Below are 19,148 nucleotides of genomic sequence, written 5' to 3'. Positions count from 1 at the left end.
TTTGAAACAGATAATTGAATTTATTGGTTGACTATGAGTAGGAAAATACATCGGTAAAGAAAAGAGACCCTGTATATAAATATAATACTAGCTAGTTACAATTTGACCAAGAAGGTTCCACTGAAAAGAAGAGTAAAAGCCCTTGTTGCCACCAGTCCATAGGTCATATTCAGTTTCCCATTACCCTTATCAAAGAGCTGCCTAGGCAAATGGGACATTCTTTGAGCTTAGTGCAGATAATGTGCTGGGTTTTGTTACATGAATGGTAAACAAAACTTAGTCCAGTGCATTACACAATTTAATGTACTGTAAATAAAGACTAGATATTCTATTTTAAACACTACTTCAACATACTGGTTACTAAAATTTATGTAACCAAAAAGAAGAGCAAAGTGAACATCTCAAAATACTGTTTACAAGTAGGGGAGAAACACTTGCTAAAAGTTTTCTTTGAATTATCGGCAGCATTTGTACTGGGTATTCTTATTGGTTCATTAAAAGAGCAAATTGCTATAACTGTTTTGCTTAGGTTGGCTTTTATACCTATATAGCATGACCCCCAAAACCTTAAAAGTCACTATGGAAACTAATTCCATAAGTTTAAATAGTAAAAAATGGAATATTAAAGTTGGAATTTATTATTGAAAACCAGAAATCTTTTAAGAGCTTTGAACTTTTAATTTCAACATTTAGAAGTGCATTCCACCCAATTTAATAATCTTAGGTTTCAAAGTGCTAACTCAAAATAAGTTTTCCTGGCTGTCACCAAATCAAGTAAAAATAAAAGCACATTTCTTGGAGATGTTCCCTGCCTATCTTCTAGGACTATTAAAGTTGCAATCAACAATTTATTTCTACAACTTTAGTTTAAATTACGCCATAAATTAATTTTGATGAACATTGTTTAAATTCTTAAAGCATAAATAATTATCACTAATACAGTAAACTGTACTTCAAGAGATTTACAAGGAACTGAGCTCCTCCAAATTTCTGATCATTAAAAACAGAAAATATACCCCAAATTTTCTGTAAAACATTCATAAAATGGATTTATCCAGTAAGAATACTGAAATTACATTATGGCAACACCACATTAAATATATTTGTTACAGAATTTTTGAAGAAAACCTATACTGTGAAAACATACTAGTTTTTATTGCATTTTAGGGAGTATGGATTACTGGAAGTTATTCAGGACACAGAAAATATTTAAAACACAAAATCTTGCTTAACAGTCTATTTTGGTGTGACCATTTATTCCCTATAGACTTAAAATAGTTTTCTCTCTTTTAAAGGTTACAGTTGTAAATCTACACTCTTGGTTCAATTTATCACTATCTAATAAGGTGGAGAAGCTGTTCAAACTGACCCACAGAAGGTAGTCTACCACAGAATGCAGTCTGCCTAGAAGAGGCAAGAACAAATATTTTCAAGACGTAACAGGCCATTATATCTTACTATGCTGCCCCCAAATTCAAATATTTTGTAGACAATAACAAACACAGATGAAAACATTTTGTGTAAAGCTCAAACCTTTAGCATCTAACAAGTGCACTCTAGTTCCAGCATCTATGAAAAGAATATATCCTCCATAAACAGAGTAAGTGCTTCTCCCCTTCCCCTTCCATAAAGCTCTCTGGACCTGTTATTACATAATGCAGATCATAGGAAAAGCAGTTTCCTTCATCTCATCAGTCCAACCAGCTCCAGCTTGCCCTTGCTGGAAATTGTCATGATGCACATTACCAACACAGTGTTTAGGATAAATGAGTAAACACATCTTTTATTCACACTTTACAAACAAAACAAAAAAAACAAAAAGAAACCCCACAAAAGTTATGCATGGGTTCTATATCAGTAATACCAGCTTTCCAATGTACTGACTATAAACTGGATGCGTTCGTTGCCAACACAACTTAAAACAAAAAGCAAAAAATAAAAAACCATCACAACAAAATGTTAAAAAAAAAAAAAAAAACCAAAAAAACCCCCCAAAAAAAACCTTCAAAGGAAAATCCAGGTCCCAGACAAAGATTCAAGATCAAAACCTTTTGGAGAATTTTTTCTTTTTTTTAAAGGAAAAAAAAAAAAAAAAAAGAATCATTTACTTAAACAGTATGTGATTTTATTTTCTCTTAAAAACAGAATAAGCACATTTAAGTGCTAAACATTTTTCATAAAATTTTAAGTCATTATCCAAAATGACTCACTCTCTGTATAAAAACTTGTTATTAACATTCAACAATTTCTTTTCTTAATGCTCACATACATGGTGTCCTTTTGCTCCCCTGCCTGCAGTTGAAACAAAAGCAGTTAGACCAAGTTCCCTGTGAATTCATTTGATTTTTTTGAGAGAATGAATGAATGAGAACAGAACATATAGGAGTTAACTTTGCAAAGTTAAAGCTGGCTTTAATCTCTACTAACAGCACTATGGGCAAAATACAAGGTATAATATAACTTTTATCTTGGTTGACATGTTAAAATGACTTAGTCACTTTTAAAATGATCTGAAGTATTGTCTTAGGGACCTGTTTTGAAAATACATCTCATTTATTTTATACTGCTTCATAAACAGAAAATTACTTTTTTTTTAAAGGAATGATTTCTAAAAAACATGGAAACTAAGGAATACATGGAAAACAAAAAGAATTCACATGATAGTAGTACTCTGGGTGACGAACAGCACTGTGCAATGACACCAAGAAGCAGTGCTTGGGTCTGGTGAGTAAAGACCCAGGGACCCACCCTATGAACATGTTCCAAAATGTGATATTCAATGTTTCACAATGGAAAAAAAGCCACAGCCCATACAAAAGCATTTTCATAAAACTCTGACAAATGTTAAACAGTATTTAAAAATATAAAAGAGGATGCACAGATTTTCTCTGCATGCACAGGCAGTGCTTGGTGAGAACAAATTCAGGCAGGCACAGTGGAGATAGGACAGGAAATGTCTCAAAAAGGAGTTAAGAAGCTGTCCCTAAGCAGCTGTAATTTTGTAACTTAAAAAAGCTGAGGATTTAAAAATATCAGAATGCACATATATCAACCATTACATTCAGTCCATAATGTCTACAGATCATTCACTGCTCAGCTTATCTGTCCTGGTAGATAGTTTTTTGTAAAAACCCAGGAATTCATGGGTAAGTTGCCTCTGGTCCAAGAAAATGTCCTAAACTTTAAACAGATTTAGATTTAAAGAGCAATGTTCTCAATTTAAAAACAAAGTAGTACAAAAGGGCTAACAAAACCCTAACAGTGCAAATCATCAGCAGAGAAAGTCTGTTGCAACTTCTTTTACAAGCTGGCCTTTATAACACATGAAACAGGTAAAAAAAAACTTAGCCTTAGATTACAATACAATCATTTCCAAATCTGATTTTTTTAGTACAAAATTTCATAAATCAGGTCTTCTGTGGATCATATACAATCATAAAGGCTAAATTTAAATTCTATATTTTACAAACAAGTCTGAAAAAGTAGGGAGTAAAGTATGGAAGAATGATCTCTGGATGTTATTACTGGCCTCAAAAAAGTAGTGCTACAGATTTCTGTGCAAAGAGAATATGCTGTTCAAACATTTTCCTATTTCAAGGCATGAAAATATTATATTGGATAGAAGAAACAGGAAAATTACTTGTAACAAATTAAAGATAGGTGCAAACACACCAGTCCCTGTCTAACAGTATATAAAGCATATCGGGCTCAGAATTTGTCTGTTTGCTAGCACCTGGCTTTCATACTATATCCTTATCAAATAATCAGATTGAAAACTCAAATCATCATTAAGAAAAAAAAATCCCTAGTGGCCATACCTCACTCCCCTATATTCAGATTTTTTACAAGTTTACGAGTGAAACTGAGGTCATCCTCTGAAGGTACTTGACTACCTCCTGCCAGGAAGGTGAATGCCGTTAACTTGGGGCAGGAAAGGCAGTAAGAGCTCCAGTTGTGCAAAAAGTGAGAAGTGGTCAGAGGGGATGAGTGGGTGTGGGCAGCCGCTGATATTGTTCTCAACTAGCCAATGGTGGTCCAGAGGTCCCAGGATGCCTAAAGTGTTCAGCTGAGGTTTAGAATAGAAGATGTAGTCAATTATACCCTGAAAAACAGAAGGCAAAAAGAAAAAAAAAAGACAAGGCCCCACATAAGATAACACTTGAATACTGAGAACTTTCAAGACATATCCTTAGAGTCAAACAAAGAAACTTATTAGCCTATAGGAAAAGGCAATACTACATAAACCAAATGGCATCCCCAAATGTGAGAATGAAGAAAGTTTAGGGATAATAATCATTCTTACTCCTATCTGGATCTTTTCAAAATCTTTAACAAGACCTAAAGAATCCTTCATGATAGGTCCTCTGCTTCTCTTTCCTAACTTAATTTGTGACACTTTTCCTTGCTCACTACTCCATTGCCATACTAGCCCTTTTTGGGGAGTAGGGAGATGTGGTGTGAAGTGGGGTACATTCCTTGTAGGCGCCAAGCTCTTTCCTGCCCCAGGGCCTCCACACGTCTAGAACATTTTCTTCTACTTGTCAACTGGCTAACTCCTTCTCAACCTTCAAGTGCCAAGTTTAATCACTTTCCCAAGGCCTTCCTGAATCCTACCCTCACCCACTTAATAGCTCCTAGCACCTGATTCTTTTCCCTTGCTAACACACTCCCCAAGGTGTAACTATATACTCATTTGTGTGGTTGTGACCTATCTCTCCCACCAGATCATGATTCCACCAGGGCCAGGCTGTCTCTGCTCTCAACACCCTCAACAGTACCCAGGCACAGCATCTGGCACACAGCTAGGTTACTCTTGGTTTGCTCCTTTCCTCCCTATAACTTTAGACTCTCCTTTACATGCTCTTGGCCAAGAGCATTTAAGCATGTTCAAGAGTCTTCTTCCTAACTTTCTATCAGGAACAGGAACAAGAGGAAAAAAAAAAATCCCCAATCTCTCCCACCTTTTAGTTATCACCCTCACCTCTTCTTCAATCAATCTGCTTGAAATAAGAATCTAAAAGTTGGTTTTTCCTACCTCATTGCCCAGTTATTCTCCAACTCATCATATTCTAGTTTCTCTGACTAGCTCTCCAGCAAAACAACTCTTATCAATATCTTTCTGAAGCTTAACACTCACACCTCTTTCCCTAGAAAGGCTTTCTTTCCTTGGCATTTAAGTTCCTATACTGTCCTGGTTTTCCACCTCTCTGGTTACTGTCATTTACATGTTAGTTTTCCCCAGTCTACTCCAATCTCTCTTCAACTCTACACACTCATCTGTTTCCAGGGTTAAATCATTATCTACAGTACTGTGGATCCTCCAAAGCCAAATTTTTAAAAATTGTCAGTTTTCAACAGTTTCTCAAAGGAGTCTCAACCACCTCCCCTCTAAAATTAAGAACCAGTTAACACAAGTATTTACACTATTCTAATAGACAATCTAACCTGAAAGATTACTTTCTCAGCAGGTTAGAAATGGAAAATTAGGATTTTAGAGAGCATAAATGCAAAAGGTAGCTAAAAAGGACAGTTGAACACAAGTCCTAAACAACCACAGATAATAAAAATGAGGAGAATTACTAAGGAAAAGGCTCCATATTGTAATACATTGTGTAACAAGGCATATAAATAATATCTATATTAGAAATTTTTAAATGGCTAATAGTAAAAGACATTTTGGTTTTCAAGTAGTACAGTTTCAGTTAAACTGAAATAGAGATGGAACACCTCATTTCAATTGACAGCAAATTAAATACGATGGTCCTGCATATCCAGCTGTTAGTAATGAGCCTATTAAAAAAAATAATTGCCCTGAAAAGGTGACAGTTAACTCAGGATTTACTATCATTATTTCATCTGATTTCTTACCTTGGAAATGATTCTAATAGGTATCTATAACATAGGGATGGGACTCTAATCACATGGAATTCTACATTATGAGTAATAATAAAAGAATGCTGCTGTCAACTAATTCGAGATAGCTTAATTCCATTCTGAGCATTAACATTTAAAGCCATCATAAAGCTATAAGACACTTTAAAAAATGAAGGCTTTAAAAGTTTATTATCTCAAAACTCACCTTAAAATCAAACGTGTAATTTGTGTAAGGCATCAGGCCACTCTCATAGGCACTCTTTAACTTGAAACCATGAGTGATCCTTCCATTGGTTGTCCCATTTTTCCCATTACAGCTGAAGTTTGTAAGACTTTCATTATATCTCAGTTCCTTAAAGTCTTTATGATTTGTTTCTACTCCACCAGTGCTCAAATATTCCACAACACCTATAATGAAAATAAATGTACTTTCTGCACTGTCAAGTATAATACACAGTGTACAACACATAACTAAAAACATAACTCTGTAGTAAAGTTTTAAATCACACATATTCCCACTTTCTAAAATGTTTCACTATTTTTCACATTTGCCAAAACTTGTATAAACCCATTTTTACATGGTTTTAATCATACATAGTATACTGAATATTCTATACTGTATCACATGAACTTATGTTCCTATGTCTTCTCAATTATTTTTTTAATGATTGCATAATACAACTGGGCTAGTTCTTTATTTTTTTTTAATTCATGTTATTTCTACCTTAAAAAAAATGAATAATCAACATCTTAGTATGTAGGTTTCTGCTATGCTTAGTATAAAATACCAAGATTAGGATTCATTGTGCCTAAATATACATTGGGTGGGCCAAAAAGTTCTTTCAGTGTTTTCCATAAGATGGCTCCAGTAGCACTTAACTTCATTCGAAACAATTTTGTTGGATTGTATGTGACAGCTGTCATATCAGAATGCATTAAAAAAAAAAAACTTCAAAATTGGTGAATTTTTGTGTAGCCATTTTAATATTGAAGATGGAAGAAAAAAAGCAACATTTTCAGCATATTATGCCTTATTATTTCAACAAAGATAAAAATGCAACTGAAACGGAAAAAAAAAGATTTGTGCAGTGTATGGAGAAGGTGCTGTGACTGACTGAACGTGTCAAAAGTGGTTTGCAAAGTTTCATGCTGCAGATTTCTCACTGGATAATGCTCCACAGTCGGGTAGATCAGTTGAAGTTGACAGCGATCAAACAGAGACATTAATTGAGAACAATCAACATTGTACCACGAGGGAGATAGCCAACATACTCAAAATATCCAAATCAAGCGTTGAAAATCATCTGCACCAGCTTGGTTATGTTAATCGCTTTGATTTTTGGGTTCCACATAAATGAAAAAAACCTTCTTGACCAATTTCCGCGTGCGATTCTCTACCGAAATATAATGAAAATGTTCCATTTTTAAAACAAATTGTGACGGCTGATGAAAAGTGGATACTGTACAACCATGTGGAATGGAAAAGATCATGGGGCAAGCAAAATGAACCATCACCAACCAAACCAAAGGCCGGTCTTCATTCAAAAAAGATGATATAGTATATATGGTGGGATTGGAAGGGAGTCCTCTATTATAAGCTCCTTCCAGAAAACCAAACGATTAAATTCCAACAAGTACTGCTCCCAATTAGACCAAATGAAGGCAGCACTCAACAAAAAGCTTCTGGAGTTGGTCAACAGAAAACGCATAATCATCCATCAGGATAATGCAAGACCGCATGTTTCTTTGATGACCAGGCAAAAACTGTTACAGCTTGGCTGGGAAGTTCTGATTCATCAGCCATATTCACTAGGCATTGCACCTTCGGATTTCCATTGATTTCAGTCTTTACAAAATTCTCTTAATGGAAAGAATTTCAATTCCCTAGAAGACTGTAAAAGGCACCTGGAACAGTTCTTTGCTCAAAAAGATAAAAAGTTTTGGGAAGATGGAATTATGAAGTTGCCTGAAAACTGGCAGAAGGTAGTAGAACAAAACGGTGCATATGCTGTTCAATAAAGTTCTTGGTGAAAATGAAAAATGTATACACACACACACAGCCAACTCTGAAAGAATTACAGAGCAACTTCATCATCCCTGGATACTATTTTTCCAATATGAGAAGCATAAGATGGGTTCTGTAAATATTTAACTTTCATTTAATTAGTTAACAAGACTGGACATTTTCCCATGTGTTTGCTATTAAAATACTATATTTTACAACATGGAAATAGGTCCTAAGATCTGCATTATTTGACAAGAGTCTCTCTTGGCCCCTCAGATACTTTGTAGCTAAAAAGAGGATGCAAAGCATGTAGAGAAATTGCCAGTAATCCCCAGATGGCTTTGAAAGAAGAATTATGGATCTCAGACACCTTTATTTCCCCTGAAAATGAATTTTAACATAGTTTCTAACTTATTACATCTATTCTCTCATCTATTGTGATAGCAGTGATGTGCTACTGAATTTAACCACTCCGAGTGTGTGAATGTGTGTGTGTATGTGTGAATGTGCGCATTCTTGCATGCATGTAAGTCCAAGGAAAAGTATTCTGTGTATGTGAAAGTATAAACAAGGAGCTAAAAGACAAAAAGGAATACTTAGTTTGATATTACAAGGACTATGGTTTTTACTCACTGTACTATCTATGGAAAAGTATTTAAGAATAAGGCTTTCTGTATTCTTCTACTTTGTGATTAAAAATCAAGATTCTTGACTTTTTTTGTTAAAATCACTTGCCTGATCTGTGTAAATAAAAAAATCTCAATTTCTACCTGAGGTGTATTTTTCTAATCAAGCCCACCAAAACTGGAGATCCTTTAATATACGGTAAAATTTAAACTGGATTTTATTACCACATGCTGGAATCCCAAAGAGTCTATCTTAATAACCTTTTCAGAGTGTGCATTACATATAACCTGGGGACAATGAAATACAATTATATGTTCTTTAATAAATTACTTCAAGTTATCACCTACGTGTTTACTGAAGATGATTAACATCCTTCCTCCTGACGTTTCTCATAATACCATTTCATTTTCAAAATGGTTCCCCTACTCCACGTTTTTTTAACCTGATTCATAGCTGCCACTATAAATTGAATTTTCATTTTGACTAAATTTGGAATTATCAGAAACAACACATTACAGAAACATTTTAAGTCAGTAAGTGTTTTATATAAAATAGCATTGTTTTGTTTTGTTTTGTTTTTACCAGAGTCCGGCAAAGAATTAAGATCTGCACACAACACCAGTGGAATAGTTCCAAATTCTCCCAATGTACTGGACAGGAGGCTTCTCGAGGCTTTATCAATGATGTTCTTCACTTCTGAGAGGAACATCATCGTTTGAACCAACTTCACATCAGAGTATTCAGGGTCCCAGTGCATATGAGCATTAGCCACGAGAATAAGTTGTTTTTCTGTTCCAAGATGTGGCTTTCCAGCTATATTAGATAAAAAGAAAACAAACAAACAAAACCTGTCCATAACCCCATATATGCTCACAGGGTCTGAAAGCAAATAATATCTCAGAATCTTAGGAATAATAAAGAAGCCTAAAATTTAGTTAACAATCTCCCACCTGATGACTGAATCTACCCTACAACAAACCTGAGAAATAGACATCTAACTGCTCGGTTGAGTACTTCCAGCATAGGGTATTCACTACTTGAACAGAGACAGCCCATTCTATTTGGGACAGTTTGATTTTTAAATAGTTCCATCTCCTTAAAACTTCTGGTCTTCTAGATGTCCTAAACTGAGCATCATAAAATTAAATTGACACCCTTTTTCTTAAGATATATTTAAGATAGTCACTAAGTTCCATCTTTCATCTTTTCTATCCCTCAGATTAAATATCCCCATTTCCAACTGTTCCTCAAGTGACAGAATTTTCAGTTCTTAGCATGATGGTCACTCTAAACATACATTTAATTTGAAATAAGTGGTTCATTTCTCCAAAACACAAGACCTTTAAAATAATGACTAAAAGGTCAGGAAGAGAAGTCAGCAGCATACAGAATATCCTTGTTGCCAAGAAATTATGTAAGTGTATGGAGTTCTTCTCTCTGAGCAGTCATTTTAACTAATATTTACTTCAGCATTTTATGTGAAAAATTCTTGAGGAGAAAAGAAAGCTGATTTTTTCCTTTGGCTTTATGCCTTTTAAGATTTGAAATACTTTTCTGAGCAATACTTCCTCATCTTGAGCTTTGTGGTAGAGATATAAGGTTTTAAAATCTAAGATATAAATTCTGAGTTTCTTCAGGTGTTAGACAAGACTATTAATATGTAACAAATTTTGTTTTCTATTAAATTTTGGAGGTCAATTTCATAGGAAGTGGAAAGGTCACTCACATGACATTTCAATCAATTCCTTTCGAAGTTCTAGCAGTACAGCAACTCCAATGTTATCTTTTGTCATGACTCTGTTCAGCATAGCTTCAGACCCTTCTGAATTTGCCATTGCTAGCTGATTAAATTCAACAGTGTGTTTCTGAACCAAAGTAAATCTAAAACAAAAACAAAAACACACACACAAATATAAAATTAAGAATACCAAGACATTAGCTTCATGAAAAATGCAATTTTCCCAAACTTCATTAACAGATATGATGGCATGTAAATTACATTATGGAAAATCCTCCACACTTAACACCAAGCTTCCCATGTCCATTTAAGTTGTTCTCAGTCTGTTACAGATACAAGTAACATTTTGATAAACTTTTACAACTTAAGAAAATGTAGTCATCTTCTGTTTAGGTTTCACACTGGAAAATTCCATCTTATAATTTTAAAATAATTCTCTTCCTAAGTACAGGCTTAAGAATCTCTCTACCATCCCAGAGGGAATGCAATTACAACGTGTTTCAATAACAGTTGGAGTTAAACCCTAGCAAACACCTGAAGAAACAGTAGTACTTTCAACATGTCCTCCAAAACACTATTTCTGATGAATCAAAACAAAACCCTCTAAGTCAACAGTACTGTTTCCTTGAGTAATAATGTAATGCCACATTCTCTTATTTGCCAACTAATTTCCATTCCCTTGGCCCCCAACCTGCAAACAGAAAAAGGTTTCTTTTTAAGAAATAAGATGACTGGGAATTCCCTGGCAGTCCAGTAGTTAGGACTCTGCACTTCCACTGCAGGAGGCAAGGTTCGATGCCTGGTCTGCGAACTAAGATCCTGCACACGATGTGGCTCAGCCAAAAAAAAAAAGAAAAGAAAGAAAGAAGATGACTTACTTTTCTGTCTTAAAGAATATTGCACAGCCATCAACATGTTTTCTTTCTTGTTCTGACATTGTCCTAGCTCTAGATTTAGGACTAAAGAATCCATTATAGCCACGTTCTTTCAGTTCTACCAGAAAAAAACTGTAATACTGTTCTGTTTCAACCTCCTGAAAAATTGTAAATAGCAGAGTTATTTCATAAGACAAAAATCAGGCCTATGCATTACCTTTATGTACAGTTTAAGAACTTAAAATAATTTCAAAGGACTGATCTACAGAATGAAGAATTACATTTTTTCAATGTAATTTATCTGAAACCAGTCAGAACACCTACTTGTCATTTTACAGGTACCAGTTGATAAGGTCAATTCTTTGTTGTTTAAGAGTAAAGAACAGAAAGACATACACCCCTATGTGTATATATTTCCTTATATTCTAGAATTGGCATAGAACAGGAACTCCACGCCACAAGGAGAGTGACTTGCCCAAGGTCAATGTAAGTTATTATGAGAGTTGGACTGAGAACCCAGTTACTGTGCACCAGGTTCAATGCCCTTTCCACTTTGACCTAACTATTCAATTACCACTGGTAGTAAAGCAAAATTATACCTTGATAGTGCCACAATTTCAGTAACATTGCCACCCAGTTAAAAAATAGTGCACAGGGGCATCAGGGAGGAAAAAGTAAACATTTAGCTGTCATAGCAAACACTTAAACCCAGCTTAACCCATTTTTTTTTTTGTGGTACACGGACCTCTCCCGTTGCAGAGCACAGGCTCCGGACGCGCAGGCTCAGTGGCCATGGCTCACGGGCCCAGCCTCTCTGCGGCACGTGGGATCTTCCTGAATCGGGGCACGAACCCGTGTCTCCTGCATCGGCAGGCGGACTCTCAACCACTGCACCACCAGGGAAGCCCTAACCCATTTTTAATTTGGCAGCACACTGCTACAAAGCACAGCAGGCAGTGAATGCTCCCAGAATTCACTAAATACAGGAAAAGTCCATATTTTAAGAACTGCTAAAGCTAGGGCTTCAAATGTGTCAGTGTAATGCATTCCTAAGCTGTTCCTTGCTTGATCAATGTTGGGGTATTTCTGCAATTTAAACAAGTGCTCTTCTGATGACTTACCTGAAGACTTATGACATCAGCATTGCAATTCAAGATTTCTTGAATAATGGCCTTTTTCCTGTAGTCCCAATTTAGTGCCCATGATGGACAGTAGCCATATAACTGCCGGGTCGCATATTTATCACAAAGAACATTATAGCACATGACAGAAAACAAGGCTGTAGGAAAGATAACTTTACTTATTCACACACGTGGCAGAAAAAAAAACATAATTAATTTCAATAGTTTTCATTTAAATGATAAGTTTGACTTTATTCATTCAATATATATTCACTGAAATGCCATTATATGCCAGACATGGCATAAGTAATGTTAGAAAATAAATGAAGGACAGATATGTGAACAAATTGTAATATAAATAAATAATGTGTTTCCTGCTACAGAGGTACACACAGATGGTTCAAAAACTAACAGAATACGATCTTAAGTCCTTCAGGGCTCCTCATTTCTATGTTCCCTCCACCACTTCAACAATTGTTAATGTAGAATGTGGAAATGTGACAGGTAGTTTTCTTAACAGGCATCTCTACTTTTCTTCTACAGAGCCACTATTATTAATTCACATGAAAGAAAAGGAGTATTATAGACCAAATCCTGTTGCACACATCACAGAAGTGCTCAAACTATTTTCATACAATTTTAAAAGGAGATTAGAGGTCATTAGTTCGATTTCTCTTTCAAGTAGGTGTTTTGGCTATCTTAAACTTTTGTATTATCAAATACATCTGGAACACAGTACAGTTTGGAAACTTACAGTATAGAAAGATTTTGGTGTATTTATCATAACTGAATTTGATCAGTACTTTAGAGCAGAGTTCCTCAACAGCAGCACCTCTGATCTCTAGCCACAAGATGCCAAGAGCACTTCTACCAGTTGTTAACAATCAAAAAATATCTCCAGGCATTGCCAAATGTCTTCTGGGGCATAAATCGCCTCTGGTTGAGGAGTACTGCTTTATACCAAACTTTCTGTAGCATAGTATAGAGGCCAGGTAAACAAGTCTTCGTTAGTATCTCCCAAACCAAATCAACCTTAAACATTCTACTGTAACACTGCCCAAAATCTAAAGCATACCAACAATACTATTAGGTTTACAAAGAAAAAGTAAAAATAAGATTTAAAAAATTAGGCTACCAACCAGTTGGCCGTGTTCTGTCTGGTTCTTGTAACATAATCCAAGATCTTGGAGGTGGTTGTTCTGTTGAAACTAGTTGAATATAAAACACAAAATTAAACAATATTCTTACATGTCTTTCTAAAAAAAAATGGTTTAATCAAATGACCACTTACTTCTTTTTGCAGTACCTGCCAAATTATCAAGCAAATAGTTCAGTAGCCTTCTTGTTCCATCTGGTTCCAGATAGAGGTTCAATATATCCTGGGTAAGTGGATTTCCTGGAAATGTTTTTTAAATAGGTAAAATGAAACCAAGACAAATACTAAAATATTTCAAAATTGAAAAATATATCAAAAGTATCAGATCATCTATAACAATGTATATTAACTATATATATTAACCACATATAACTGTATATAAAAAACTATATATTAACTCAATATACCAAACTAGAATATTATTTTTTTCAGTTTTTGATGTGAAGAATAAAAATGATTCATACCACATTCTATAGAAGTATCCAAAAAATGATTATTAATGGACTGATGTCAATCTAGAAGATATCTAATAGTGCTCTGCATCTGACCCTGCCTCATCAACACTTTCATAATGATCAAGAGAGTAAAACTGGATTGGGGAAGAGTTGGAAGAAGGACTAGGCAAAGGAAAGGTGAGAGCCAATATAATGAATCACAGAATCAAAATTTAAGAACGCTATAAAGTTAATAAGAAAACATCCAAATGACAAATGCAGTCTAGCACTTAGATTTTTTTAAATTCTAATGAATAAAGTAACAGGATGGGACAGACTTGGTTTAAGATTAAGCCAGTAATGAAGGGGAAAACCCCAGGGCAGTGATCCAACAGTAAATTCAATCACTGTTTCGTAAGTGCCAAAAATGAAAGCAAATGCAATGATTTACATGTATTATTAATAGTTTCAAATTCTCTCCGAAGGACTTCTTATGTACAAGTAACAGCACAGTACACTGTTTCAAAAGCAAAGTTCCTATCCATGCTCCATTTTAAGAAAGACTAATAAATTCTATAGATGGAAGATAGGTAAAATGATGAGCGATCTTAGCCATTCCAAATTTAAAAAAAAAAAAAAAAAAAAGGTATGGAATATAAGAATGATCACCGCACAGAGATAAAAGTGTTTTTTTCCTTTTCTCTTGTTAAAGAGTAGACTCAAAAGGCAGAATGAGGACCAAGCTCAGAACAGAAGTGTTTGTTAAACATTAGAATTATTTAAGATGAAATGCCCTGACCTGTGAGGTAGTGGAGTATCCTTCATTAAAAGCTGGATTACACGGATGGGAAGAATCCTAAGTTAGGATTTTAAGAACTGTAAAGGTAAAAACATGCTCCTATAAGTGCAAAGTATATATCTGTAGGAAGACAAGTAACAATAGTATCATTCCCCGTATGTGTACAGTTCTTTACAGCTACCAGAGTCCTGAAATTTTCATTTAGTCACAATCCTATGAGACAGGTAGCTATAACCTGAAAGTTACCAGGACTCTGTTAAGGATATCTTGAGAAAATGAAGTCAACCAAAAAACTCCTCAGTACCAGGTAAGCATCCCATTCTAACTAGACCTACATTACTGCTGCATTTTTACTACTTTCTAGTGTAAAAAATATTTAAAGGCAACTGCTGAGTACTTATAACTATGTGATCCTCCCTTCTAAGATCTTTCTATAAAATTAAAAACCAAACCCAAACATCTATTTTTGACTCTCTAATAAACGCATGAAACCAAATGGTATATTTCCCCCAACATCTGCTTGTTCTTTGGAATTCCTTTAAATTTAATCTACTATTCATTGCCTGGAAAAATAATACACATAGGGTAAACTTAACAAGTACAATACAATTCTGGAATTAAAACATGATATTGAATCTCAGAACTAAGGAACAAAAGTGAATGAGAGAAGTCATTTCTGGAAAGATGAAGTAAACATACTTTTCCCTATTTCTCCTGCTGAATACAACTAAAATCCCATGAATTATGTGTAAAGAAATGTAAGACTCTGAAATGTGGTAAGAAGGCAGAATGTTCAGAGACCTCAGGACCTGAGGAACAACACAGTGGTGAATTCCTTGGGTTTACTATTTGTCTCATATATCCCAGACACAGAGCTAAGAAGCCAGCAACACAGAAACACCTATGGGTACAGAAAAAAACATTCCAACAAAAGCCAAAGGGCCAGGAAAGGGCAGCCTAACAAAACAAAACTTTTAGATAGTAACAGATACTACAGCTAAACACCAAAGAAACATACATAGCATCCTCTCTACTCATGCCAGCAAAGACCAAGCAGGGAGCTTAGACTTCCACCCTTATGAGGAAGGAGTTACCCCAACACCCCTAGCAGGGTAGGGTCAGAGAAGGCCAAGAAGGTAGCTGGGACTTTTATCCCCTCTAGGAAGTAACAAGCACCTCCTCCTCCGCCCTGTGGTGTCAGCAGAGACCAAGAAGGGAAGCCTGGACTTCCACCCCAACCCACAGTAACGAGGTGCTCTTCCACCTCCCTTCTGGGGATGACGTCAGAGGAGGCTGAGGAGAGTCAAGACTTTTACCATCTCCCACAGGTAATGAGGTCACCCCAATGCAGTGACTATGGAGACCACATAAAGAGCCAAAACTGCCACCTGTACCCAGCTGACCCTCAGGTGTCAACAAACGCCAAGTGGAATCTTAACTCCTACCTCCTCCCCTGGCAGTAAGGAGATGGTGTTCTCCACTTTCCCTGCCACAGCAGTGTTAGAGAAAACCACCAAAAAGTTTAAATAAGATCCAGAGTCTTATAACATAATGTGAATATGTCCAGCTTCATGTGAAAATCACTAATCATACCAAGAACCAGAAAAATTTCAAACTGAATGAAAAAGATAATAGATTCCAACACAGATGATAGAAACATTAGAATGATCTGAGCAAAACAGAGAAGGCATGATAAAAATGCTTCAATGAAAAATTACAAACATGCCTGAAATAAAACAACAAAAAAACAAGAAGACTCAGTAAACAAAAAAAGTTTTGGTAAACAAATGAAATGTAAAAAACCAAATGGAAATATTAAAACTGTAAAATAGGATAAATGAAATTTAAAAAACTCAGTTGGATGGGTTCAACGGCAGAATGGAGGGTCAGAGGAAAGAATCAGTCAACTGGAAGATATAACACTAGAATTACGCAATCTGAACAACAGAAAGGGAACAGATTGAAAAAAATAAATAAACAGAGAGCCTCAAGGACCAGTGGAACTACAACAAAAAATTTAACATTCATGTCCTCAGAGCAACGGAAGCAGAAGAGCACAGGGCTGAAGAAGTACGAAAGAAATGGTGAAAGCTCCCCCAATTTGGCAAGAAACCTAAACCTATAGATTCAAGAAATTCAAACAGGATAAACCCAAAGGAATCTATACCAAGCAACATCATAATTAAACTTCTGAAAACTAAAGACAAAGAAAAAAATCTTGAAGGCAGCCAGAGAAAAACAACCTTATCTGTAGGGGAAAAACAATATGAATAACCACAAATTTCTCATCACAAACCAGTAGAAAGTGGCATGGTATTTTTCAAGCGCTGAAAGAAAAGAACTGTCAACCCAGAATCCTATATCCAGCAAAAAATATCTTTTGGGAATGAAGGAGAAACAAAGACATTTTCAGATGACAGAGAACTAAGAGACTCTGTTGCCAGCAGACCCTCCCCTAAGAGAACCATTAATGAAAGTTCTCTAAATGGAAAGGAAATGATAACAGAAGGAACCCTGGAATATCAGGAAGGAAGAAAAAAGATTATGGTTCAATAAAAGGGGGGGCAAATATAACAGGCTTTCCTTCTCTTAAGTTTTCTAAATCATGTTTGGCAGTTAATTGGGGGAGCAGGCAAATAAAAGGTCATAAAAAGAGCTATGGTTTTTATATGTCACTCAAACTGGTAAAGTAGTAACACCAGAAGACTATGATAAATTAAGTTTATATACTGAAATACCTAGAGCAACCACTGAAAAAGATAATTCAAACACATCACAAATTAAAATGGAAATGTAAAAAGATGCTCAAGTAACCCATAGGAAAGCAAGAAAAAGAAAACAAAAGCAAGGAGAACAAACAAAAAATAAAGTGGCAGATGTGAGCCCCAATAAATTAATAATTATAATAAATGTAAATGGTCTAAATAGACCAATTAAAAGACAGAAAATTGGTAGAGTGGATTTAAAAACATGACCCAACTATACGCTATCAACAAGAAACTCACTTCAAATATAACAATATAAGCAGGTTGAAAGGAAAAGGATTGAAAAAAAAAAATCATGCAAACATTAGTCAGAGGAAAGCAGGAGTGACTATATTAATATCAGATCAAGTAGATTTCAGAGAAAATTACCACACTGCGAGTGGCCTTATGTAACGATACAGGGCCAATGCCCCAAGAAGAATTAACAATTCTAAATGTGTATCTATCAAACAACAAAACTGCAAAATATTTTAAGCAAAAACAGTTCCATCCAAAAACTGATGGAACTGAAAGGACAATAGAGAAAACTACAATTACAGTTGAAGATGTCAACACCTCTCTCTCAAAAATTGATAGAACCAGACAAAAGTCCACAATACCATCAATCTAATAGATATTAGACAAATATATTGGATCTAACTGCTATTTATACATCATCTACACAATAATAGAAGAATACAAAACTCCTGTCCAATGCCCAAGGGACAAATACTAGGACAGATCACATCCTGGGCCATAAAACCAAACGTCCACAAATTTAAAAGAACTGAAATTATGTAGAATGTATTCTTCAACCACAATGGAATGACACTAAAAATCAATAACTGAAAGACAAGAGGAAAATCTGCAAACACTTGGAAAATTCTGAATGATCCATGGGTCAAAGAGGAGGTCTGAAGGGAAATTTCAAAATGCACTGAGCAAGTGAAAATAAAATTTGTTGGACACAGCTAAAGCACGGCCAAGAGGTAGAGTTACAGCACTAAATGCATACATCAGAAGAAAAAAGTCCCAATTCAATAATCTAAGCTTCTACCCTAAGAACCAAGAGAAAAAGAGTAAAATAAACCCAAAGAAAAAGCAGCATAGAAATACTAAAGAGCAGAAATCAGTGAAACTGAAAACAGAAAAATGGAGGAAAAAAAATTTAAAGCTGTTTCTTTGAAAAGATCAATAGAACTGATGAACCTTTAACCAAGACTGATAAAGAAAAAGAGAGACAAAAATTACCAATATCAACAACGGAAGGGTTATAAGGGTATCACTACAGACCCTACAGAAATCAGAAGGATAAGAGAATACTATAAACAGCTCTACATACATAAATTTAACAACACAGATGATATGGGCCACTTCCCTGAAAAACACAAACCATCACAACTCACCCAGTAGATAATTTAATAGCACTACACCTAGTAGAGGAAATAAATTCATAATTTTAAAACTACCAGAAATCTCCAACCCAGACTGTTGCACTGAAAAATTCTACTAAACATTTAAAAAAGGATTAACTCTAATTCTACAGAATCTCTTCTGGAAAACAGAAGATGAGGGAACACTTTCAAATTCATTTCATAAAGCTAATATCACCTTGATACCAAAACCAGGCAAAGTGAGTATAAAACAAACAAAAAACAAAACTACAAGTATCTCTCATGAATACAGTCAAAAATCATTAAAATATTAGCATACACTTATCAACAATAAACAAATTATACACCATGATCAAGCGGATTTTATTCCAGGAATGCAAG

The 19,148-nt window shown here is 35.1% G+C and overlaps 1 protein-coding gene across 5 annotated transcripts in view; it reads right to left on the bottom strand.

Moving 5' to 3' along the window:
- The window catches only part of CNOT6 (CCR4-NOT transcription complex subunit 6), a 64,103-nt gene continuing 44,955 nt past the window's right edge, over nucleotides 1-19,148 (bottom strand). For 3 of the 5 annotated variants that reach the window (XM_059061035.2, XM_067032251.1, XM_059061038.2), the window contains 8 exons: nucleotides 13,532-13,636; nucleotides 13,380-13,448; nucleotides 12,241-12,398; nucleotides 11,123-11,277; nucleotides 10,233-10,387; nucleotides 9,089-9,319; nucleotides 6,080-6,282; nucleotides 1-4,102 (listed from right to left, as the gene is read on the bottom strand). In XM_059061035.2, the coding sequence (XP_058917018.1) occupies nucleotides 3,890-4,102; nucleotides 6,080-6,282; nucleotides 9,089-9,319; nucleotides 10,233-10,387; nucleotides 11,123-11,277; nucleotides 12,241-12,398; nucleotides 13,380-13,448; nucleotides 13,532-13,636 (1,289 nt within the window). In that variant the 3' untranslated portion in view covers nucleotides 1-3,889. The remainder of the gene's footprint in view (nucleotides 4,103-6,079; nucleotides 6,283-9,088; nucleotides 9,320-10,232; nucleotides 10,388-11,122; nucleotides 11,278-12,240; nucleotides 12,399-13,379; nucleotides 13,449-13,531; nucleotides 13,637-19,148) is intronic. The other 2 variants (XM_059061036.2, XM_067032249.1) reach the window with 2 other exon arrangements.

The sequence above is a fragment of the Kogia breviceps genome, chromosome 4, assembly GCF_026419965.1.
Source record: "Kogia breviceps isolate mKogBre1 chromosome 4, mKogBre1 haplotype 1, whole genome shotgun sequence".
Lineage (NCBI taxonomy): Eukaryota > Metazoa > Chordata > Mammalia > Artiodactyla > Physeteridae > Kogia > Kogia breviceps.
The sequence above is the reverse complement of the archived record's forward strand: the minus strand, read 5'-3'. Positions and strand labels throughout refer to the sequence as shown.